Consider the following 9669-nt stretch of genomic DNA (forward strand, 5'->3'; position numbering starts at 1 on the left):
TCAGAGCAAAACATTAGCCGCTTGGCTGCTTCCAAAGAAAGATAAACCTGCTTTTTAAAATCTCAAAAACCTAGAAATGTGGAGCCGGATCATTTTGGAGAGCAAAAAATACAGCCAATTCCTCACGGAAGGACGAGCTGGGTTGGAAAACCTATCCTAAAAACCACAATGCAAGGTGGTTTAGTCTTCAGCAGACGTCCTTTAAAGGAAGGCCTGCTTTTTAAATATTGTTCACTCTTGACGATCAAGAAGTTTCGTAAAATGTTTATTTTCTCAGGCTTGAAAGGGAGCGACCTAGGAAAGACACAGGAGAGAGATGATGGAAACATCCAAGACAGAGTAAGCTGTCTCGGTTTCCACCTTGACAAATATGGCCTTCCCAAAAATGTGAAATGAGCCCATATTTAACCAGGTTTCTTCCCTGCCCCTTAGCTGCTGGGTTATTGCTGCAGCTTCAAGAGAGAGAAAGAGGAGAGGGGAAGGACAAGAAGCCAGCGATCCACTATACTGCAGGGAGAATCGGCGTCAGGGTATGCAAAATATTTTTCCTAGAAGCGACAACCAAGGATGGATGAAATGCTCAAGGTTTCGCTCTCACTTCCCTCCAGGGCTCTGATGTGGCTCGAAAAATCATAATCAGCACGAGAAATGCCGCAAAACACTACCGTACACAGTTTCATCAAAAAGAGAGAGAGAGAAATGAGCACACACACAAGTACAGGCACCACAGCACAACACAACTGTCCTGCAGGGCAACAAGCTTCAGAGGAGGAGGAGGAGGGAGAAGATGCCACAGGGGTCCAAGGGAGGGGACCCAGGAAAAGGAAGAAGAATTAAATTCAGAAGTTTTCTCATGGAAACGGCTCTCCCGCCATCTTGTCACCTCCCCCTGCAACAAGATGGTGGAATTCATCCCTTGGAAACCTACGCAACATACCCGCACCCACAACGCACGCCTTCTTCGTTCCTTCCTGCCCACCTAAAGCCAACATCTTCTAGGGTTCACATCGGACGGGGGTCCTGACTTCTCACATGTCGTTGGGGTAGTTATAGTTAGGGGTGGCTGAATACTGTGTTTCATGCTGCATCATGGTGTTTTGAGCGGCACCCACGGCCACGTTTTGTGCTGCCTGCTGGACCTGGGGGTTTTTCCAGGCGCCGGTGGTCCACTCCTCCTGCGCTTTGCTGAAACTGCCGCCGCTCCCTCGGTAAAATTTGTGCACCTGCAGAGGAAGAAGAGAAGGAGGGACAGTTGTAACTTGGAACGGTCTCTAAACAAACGGTTGTGAGTTGAGGCCTCTCTGGAGAAGGAGGAAGGAGAATTAGTTTTCCTCTTCCCTCCAAGCCTCCTTTCCTTTCACGCTGGGCCTCTTCAGCTGGTAAACCCAAGGCAAATGTGACAGGGTTTTTTTTAGGGATCAGCACGCGTCTTCAAAAACTACAAAGGCTTTCACGAATAAGTCCCTTTTCTTACCATACTGAGAGCGATGAAGGAAAACACAGACATGGCTGTGAAGAGAACGGTGGGAATCAGCATCACGACCGCCGAGCCCACATTGGTCCCAAAGAAAGAGATTGTTGCGATCCAGCCACTGTAGCAAAAGAGACTTTTGAGATAATTTGGGGGCATTGTCACCATCACTCAAGGCTACCTATTGAAAGATGTTCCTTAAAAAGATTTTTTTTAAAAAAACAACAACTTGTCTTTATAATTTTTATAAATAACTATAAAGGTGGTGAACCTACCTAATATTCATTCCTCCTCCTGTTTCCCCCATAATAACCACCTAAAGTGAGTTTAGGTGAGAGAGTATGACTAGCCCAAAGTCACCCAGCCGGCTTTAATGCCTAAGGCGGGAATAGAACTCAGCATCTCCTGGTGATTGGCCCAAAGTCAACTAACTGGCTTTCATGCCTAAGGCCAGACTAGAACTCACTGTCTCCTGGTGATTGGCCCAAAGTCATCCGTTGACTTTCAAGGCTAAAGCAGGACTAGAACTCATAGCCTACTGGTATCTAGCCTGGTGTTTTCACCACTAGGACACCAGCCTTGCAAAAAAATATATATACTGGCATCCTTTTGCTGAGTTTATCAAAAAGTTTTCTGCTCGTGCTTTCTAACTAGCAAACAGCAGCAAGTGCTGGATCCTAAGCTCCCAATGAATGCTGAAAAATACCAGCCTGGGAAGGCTGAGGTGAGCGAAACCACGAACCAGCAACAATCGTCCCACTTACCAGACTCCCCAACCGGGGATGCCGACGGCTTGTATGATGCTGATCACGAGCTGCGCCATGAAGGTGAAAAAGAACGCCATAAAGCTGAAGGAGCTGTCCGTCCTGCAAAATGAAGGGGCCGTCTGCTCAATTTCAGCTGCTTCAAAAGGAGCGGACTTCAACACTCAGCATTCCCCAGAGAGGCAGAGACACTGCAACGATCTCTGGTTGCTGCCCTCCAGTTCAGAGTCTCGTACAGTGCCCTGTGGCTGAGCTTCGTATTATTATTATTATTATTATTATTATTATTATTATTATTATTATTATTATTATTATTATTTCCTTGCAAAGCAGAGTGATAGCTTAAACAAGCCATCTTTTCCTGAGCTGATATTCTCCCCAGGTAACAGGTCTCTTAAAAAATGCCAAGGGCGATTTAACAAGCTCAGCTCTGTGACCTTAATTAGTTGATCAGATCTCTCCAGTCATCTCCCATCCCCTGCCTGAAACTGACTGGGCCTTAATCAGTTTCTCACCAAAAGCTTTTGTTGTCAGGCCGCAGTCAGTTTGGATGTAAAAGCACAGACCTATTGGCTGGGAAATGAATTCTTTTAATATGACTGTTTATCACTGCTGTGTTTGTGAGTTGGTGGCTAACCCAGGTAGTCACTAAACGAGTTGGTGGCTGTAAGGAGGAGTTTCCAGTGAGCCGATGTATCATTGCAGAAAAAGAAGGGAGGAATGGAAGACTAGATCCCGCCCTATCACTTACTTGAAAGCTTTGTAAATAGGTCTAAACCAGCAGACGTAGGAGCAGGGTGTAAAGAGAATAAGCCAAAGGATTGCCAGTCCAAAGTTAACAGCTCCACCGCCTCCAATCAGCCACGCGAGGCAACCGATCAGATTGACCGCCAAGGTGATGCTATTCACTGCAGACACAGTTATAGAAAGAGAGAGAGAGAGAGAGAAACAGACAAAAACAGAAAGAGAAAGAGAGAGAAAAAGAGAAACAGAGAGAAACAGAAAGAAAGAGAAAGGGAGAGAAAGAGAGAGAAAACACAGAGAGAGAGAGAGAGAGTGCAAAGAGGCAAATCATACAGCGGGAGACAAGCAGAGCTCGCTAAAGATCCTAGATGCACTGCAGTTCAGAAACTAGATGAAGGATCCTTCCCCATTTCTAAGCTGTATACAGAGTCCTCGACTTATGACAATGATGGGGGCCAGAATTTCCATCGCTAAGCAAAGAGGCTGTGAAGCGAGTCACCCTTGATGGTACAGGTGGTCCTCAACTTACAACCCCAACGGAGCCCAGAATTTATGTTGCTAACTGAGACATTTGTTAAGTGAATTCTGCCCCATTTTATAACCTTTCTTACCACAGTTGTTAAGTGAACCACCGCAGCTGTTAAGTCAATGACACGGTCGTTAAGCAAATCCGGATTCCCCCGTTGACTTGGCTGGTCAGAAGGTCGCAAAAGGGGATCCCCTGACCCCCTTGGACGCTGCCACCGTCATAAATACGAGCCAGTGGCCAAGCGTCCGAATTTTGATGACATCAGCCCAGGAATGCTGCAGTGGCCGTTAAGTGTGAAAAATGGTCGTGTTATTTTTTTTCACGGCCAGCGTAGCTTCGAACAGTCACTAAACAAACTCTTCTCAGTTGAGGACTACCTGTACACACCTGACCGTCCCTGATTTTACAAACTTTTTTGTGGTGGCCCATATAGAGACACAGTGGTCGTAAAGTGAACACGGTGGTGGTTAAGCGAATCCATTGTTCACTCCGGGGCGTCTTTTGCTGGAAATTTCATCCCAGAAAAATAATGTATATAAGTTTTAGTTAGACAGCAGGGGTAGGCAACTTTGGCCCCCTCATGACTCCTGGACTTCAACTCCCAGAATTCCTGAGCCAGCCATGGCTCAGCTTGGAAACCTCTCCCTTTCCCCTCAGCATGGCTGGCTCAGGAATTCTGGGAGTTGAAGTCCAGGAGTCACAAAAGAGACAAGGTTGCCTACCCCTGAGTTAGAGCAATATATTCCATCTTTTTTTTCCCCTACAGCTTTTGTCTGGTGAATTTGTTGCCCCAGAGACCCTAAACTCACACATCCAGAGGTAGTAAAGACGTTTGACCGTGGTTCTGTGAAGGGGCGGGATTTCCTCCTCGAAATCCTGGTAAAAACATGGCTTCAGGGGGATGAATCGGGGAAGAGGGGGGAAATTGTTCATTCTTTCTGCAAGAAAAAGCAATACATTATTTGGAGGGGGCGGCTGCAGTTCTCTCTTCCCAAACTGAAAACCAAAAGTGAATCCCGAGCAGTTATCTAAGATAAGGGGGAAAAAAACCACACCCATTTGATTGACCGCAACTGAGCTCAAAATTTCCATTGCTAAGCGAGAGATCGAACTTTGTCCTGTTTTACGACCTTCCCTGCTACAATTGTTAAGTGAGTCGCTGCAGTTTATTAAGTTAGTGACATGGTTGTTAAATGAATCGGGCTTCCCATATTGACTTTGCTTGTCAGAAAGTCACAGAAGGGGATCACGTGACACCCCGCCCCGGGACACTGCGACCGTCATAAACACGAGTCGGTTGCCAAGCGTCTGAATTTTGATCACCTGACCGCAGGGAGTCTGCGACGGTCTTAAGCCTGAAAAACGGTCATAAGCCCCTCTTTTCAGTGCTGTTGTGACTTTGAACGCTGACTAAACGAACTGTCGTAAGTCGAGGACTACCTGTATGCTGCCAGGTGGAAAGACAAACTGATTGATTGCTGAAAGCCTTATGTGCAGGAATCTTCTCAATTCACAATGAACAACCGCTTAGAGTTAGCTAAGGGTCTATGTGGGATTCAAGAAGAGTCGGGTGTAGTCTGCTTGTGGCTATGTAGGGATTCTAGGCTGAACCCTCTTTTAACTCCACTTCCAGGTTCTGCCAGCCCTTCACATGCAAAGTCACTGCTCAGATTAAAGCTTTCACATTTCCACACTTCGTTTAAAGCCTCGATCCTTTGCACAACGTTTACCTTAATTCTTTTAGATTTCTTTTAAAATCCTCCCTTTATTATTTTTATAAATAACCCAAGGCAGTCAATCTATCTCATACTCCTTCCTCTTCCTAATTTCCCCATAACCCTACGAGATTAGAGTACAAGGAACTCTTCATTAACTTACCTCCCATGCTGTTTCCTTGTCTTTAATGTATTGTGTGTTGCGTAGAAGGATTCTCAGGTCACCACCAAAGCTGAAGTAGAAAAAAAAAATGGGTGGACAGTGTCGTTATAACATTGAGCTACTAGAGGGAATTAGTTTTGTTTGCAACCCTGAATATTTTTAGGGCCTCTTAGAGAAACAAGGCTGGATAAGACCACATCCAGTTTTGGTCAACACATTAACAAAAAAGATGTTGAGACTTTGGGGAAAGTGCAGAGAAGAACAACTAAGATGATTAAAGACCTGGAAATTAAAACATGTGAAGAACCATTGCAGGAACAGGGTATGGCTAATCTGAAATAAGGAAAGATTGGGGTAACACGATAGCAGTGTTCCAGTATTTGAGGGGCTGCCACAAAGAAGAGGAGGACAAATTATTCTCCAAAGCACCAGAGGGCAGGACAAGAAACAACAGATGGAAACTAACCAAGGAGAGGAGCAACCTGGAACTAAGGAGAAACTTCCTAACAGTGAGGACAATTAACCAGTGGGACAGCTTGCCTCCAGAAGTTGTGGGTGCTTCATCACTGAAGGTTTTTAAGAAGTGACTGGACAGTCACTTGTCTGAAATGGTATACTATAGGGTTTCCTGCCTGAGCAAGAGCGTTGGACTGGATGACCTCCAAGGTCCCTTTCAGCTCTACTCTGACTGATCTTGGGTAGACAAAGCCATTTGGCCAATGGCAATCAGCTATATTATTGCAACCTACTGAATTATAACAACAATCCTATGGTAGTTCTCCAGTACCATATTATGGTGATTTTATTATGGTTTTACCTTAATTTAATATTTTATCTTGCATATTCTATTGTCCACATGCAACTCTTAGAAACGGGTAGATTCTCTGTCCTGGTTTTAAATGTAGGTTTGGCGGCATAAGGTAACACAACTGGAATCACGGCTTGTAATTCGATAGAAATGAGATATGTCTCTTAGTAAAGCTATTCCAGGCCTTTGGCAAGACTGCTTATCCTGCTGTGGATTAGGTAGTAAGATGGTCAGCGCAGATCAGAAATAAGCTATTTCAAGAGGGTCACATGCTACGTCCTTCTCTCCTAAATTGCAAAATCTTTCCTTTTTTAAAAAATTTCTCCTGAAGCCAGCTGGTTCAGTAACATAGGCCTGAAGTCTCCAGAGATGGTCAAAGTGACTTGAATGAACTGACCCAAGGGAGTCCCGACCAAGTGTCTCCAAAGGAAAAGTATCACTCCAGTTGGAGCCTATGAACCAGCCTCCAGTCTCACGATCAGCCTGGTTACTAGTAACACTGGGATCTGTAGAATTCTGGGAGTTGAAGTCCACACATCTTGAAGTGGCCCAAGATTGAGAAGCACTGGCCTAGAGCAGGGGTAGGCAACCTTGGCTCTTTTATGACTCGTGGACTTCGACTCCCAGGATTCCTGAGCCAGCCATGCTGAGAGGTTTCCAAGCTGAGGCCTGCTGGCTCAGGAATTCTGGGAGTCAAAGTCCACGAGTCATAAAAAAGCCAAGGTTCCCCACCCCTGGCCTAGGTGAAACCAGCGCTTCTAGGAGGAAATTGGTCCCACGGGTCTTTCGCAAGACAGGAGACTCTAGCTAGCGTTTCGCTTTCAGCACCTTTGCACCCTCCAGAGAGGAAAATGGCAGGGGAAGAAGAGGAAGGGAGAAGAAAAAGGAGATCTTCCCTTATTCCCCTCTAGCCAAAGCTTCCGCTTGCGAGCCTCTGCCGCTTCTGAATGAATGAATGTATGAATGATCTCAGATCCTATCAGGGCTAAGAATTGCAGTGTGGGGGGGGGAGGAGGAGGAGGAGGAGGAGGAGGAAGGGAGCAGCCTCCATCAATTATTTGCGACTGTCAGGAAGGAGATTGGGGGGGGGGGTATCCATCCCAGGCTTCCTAGAAAAGATGAGCTGATCTGCCGATCCTCTGAGCCACTGGATCACTTCCGTTGGGTTTGGGGGGGGGAGAGGAAGAGGAAGAGGGAGAGGGAGGAGGCTGCGATGGTGGTAGTGGGGGCGGGAAGAGGGGGGGAAAGACCCCTTTGCAAAGGCCCCTTCCCAAAGGCCCAAAGGCCGGCAGGCCTGGCCAGCCAAGCCTCCGCCCTCCTCCTCGCGCCCCATCCTCCCCAGCCGCCTCCCGCTCTCCAGGAAGGGCGCACTCTGCGGAGGAGGGCCGGCTCTTCCCTCCTTCTCTCTCCCTCCCCCCTCCCCTCGCCCAGCCCAGGCCTTCAAAGACTCACCTCCGGACGCCGCTCTCGCACCGGGATCCCGGTCGGCAGCCCTCGCCCGCCCGCCCGCCCGCCCGTCGCCTCCCGCCGCCGCTGCGCTCTCTCGCTCTCTCTCCTCCCTCTCTCCTTCTCTCTCTCTCTCTCTCTCTCTCTCTCTCTCTCTCTCTCTCCTTCTCTCTCTCTCTCTCTCTCTCTCTCTCTCTCTCTCTCTCTCTCTCTCCTTCTCTCTCTCTCTCTCTCTCTCTCTCTCTCCTTCTCTCTCTCTCTCTCTCTCTCTCGGGCGGCGGGGCGAGCGAGGCGGAGCGGAGCGGAGCTGCCGGCGCTGTCCGAGGTGCTGACGCGCTCGGGAGGGGCGGGGCTTGCCGGGGAAAGGGCGGGGCTTGTGGGTTTGTTTACCCGATTTTCAATAAGAAGGACTGTATGTAGCAGGCTGGGGGATTGGGGGGCGGGGGTGGTGGTGGTGGTCTTCAAGTAGAAAACTGGGAGGGGGTCACCAATGATGTAAAAAAAGATGTCGAGACTCTTAGAAAGAGCGCAGAGAAGAGCAACAAAGAGGATCCGGGGACTGGAGGCTGAAACATATAAGGAACGGTGGCTGGAATTGGGTATGTCCAGTTTAATGAAGAGAAGGAGGAGGGGGGACAGGATAGCAGCCTGTCAGGGGCTGCCCCAAAGAAGAGGGAGTCAAGCTCTTCTCCAAAGCGCCCGAAGGCAGAACAAGAAGCAACGGATGGAAACTAGTCAAGGAGAGAAGCAACCTAGAACTAAGGAGGAATTTCCTGACAGTGAGAACAATTAACCAGTGCCTCCAGAAGTGGGGAATGCACCAATACTGGAAGTGTTTAAGAAGAGATTGGACAACCATTTGTCTGAAATGGTATAGGGTTTCCTGCCTGAGCAGGGGGTTGGACTAGATGACCTCCAAGGTCCCTTCCAGCTTTATATTATTATTATTATTATTATTATTATTATTATTATTATTATTATTATTATTATTATTATTATTATTATTATTATTATTATCCCCCACCCTCCTTGACTTTCTGCAAGAGGGTGAAGACCTGGCGCTGCCAACTGCCATGGGTGCCTAATGGGAGAATGTCACACTGGAGATGGTCGGCCTGCTACCCAACCCCCAAATATTCTGCTCCCTTCCTTCCCATCTTTAGTGATACCTTGTATTTTACTGCAATTTTAAGGTGGTTGTATATAAGTCCTCGACTTACGGCCACAACAGAGCCCCAAGTTTCTGTTGCTAAGCAAGACATTGGCTAGGGTGAGTTTTGCCCCATTTTAGGACCTCTCTTGCCAGGGTGGTTCAACGAATCCCTGCGCTTGTTAAGTTTTTGGAGCACAGTTGTAAAGTGAATCTGGCTTCCCCCATGGGCTTTGCGTGTCAGAAGGTTGCACACGGGGATCGCATGACCCCTGGGATGCTGCCACCGTCATAACTATAAATCAGTTGCCAGGCGTCCAAATCTTGAGCATGTGACCGCTGGGATGCTGCAATGATTGTAAGCATGAAAAATGGCCAAGAGTCACTTTTTTCAGTGCTGTTGTAACTTTGGTTATTAAATGAATTGTTGTAAGTCGTGGATTACATATATGTATATGTATTTGTGTATGTGTATGTGTATGTGTATGTATATGTATATGTATATGTATATGTATATGTATATGTACATCTCTCTCTCTCTCTCTCTCTCTCTCTCTCTCTCTCTCTCTGTGTGTGTGTGTGTGTGTGTGTGTGTGTGTGTGTGTGTGTGTAAGCACCCCTGAGTCGCTGAGTCGCGACCACTAGGTGGCACACTTTACTTTCTGCATTCGTTTCTTACTCTGCATTACTGTCTCAATTATTTATTCAGTAAACTGGGACCAGAATTTCCATGGCTAAACTAGACAGTTAAATGGGTTTTGCCACCTTTGGCAACCTTCATTGCCACAATTGTTAAGTGAATCAATGCAGTTGTTAAGTTAGTCACACGTGACCCCGGGACGCTGCAACCATCATAAATACATGCCAAGTGGCCCAGCA

At 47.2% G+C, this 9669-nt stretch overlaps 1 protein-coding gene across 1 annotated transcript; it reads right to left on the reverse strand.

The window, feature by feature from the left end:
- Window positions 1-811: 811 nt before the first annotated feature.
- SCAMP5 (secretory carrier membrane protein 5) lies at window positions 812-5458 on the reverse strand. The gene is made up of 6 exons (XM_083371718.1): window positions 5387-5458; window positions 4318-4446; window positions 2987-3143; window positions 2236-2337; window positions 1475-1592; window positions 812-1223 (listed from the first exon to the last, which is right to left on the reverse strand). The coding sequence occupies exons 1-6, from the start codon at window positions 5391-5393 to the stop codon at window positions 1029-1031; spliced, it is 708 nt and encodes a 235-aa protein (XP_083227844.1). The 5' UTR covers window positions 5394-5458; the 3' UTR covers window positions 812-1028.
- Between the last annotated feature and the right edge of the window lie 4211 nt (window positions 5459-9669).

Source organism: Vipera ursinii, assembly GCF_947247035.1.
Source record: "Vipera ursinii genome assembly, chromosome: 11".
Classification (NCBI taxonomy): domain Eukaryota; kingdom Metazoa; phylum Chordata; class Lepidosauria; order Squamata; family Viperidae; genus Vipera; species Vipera ursinii.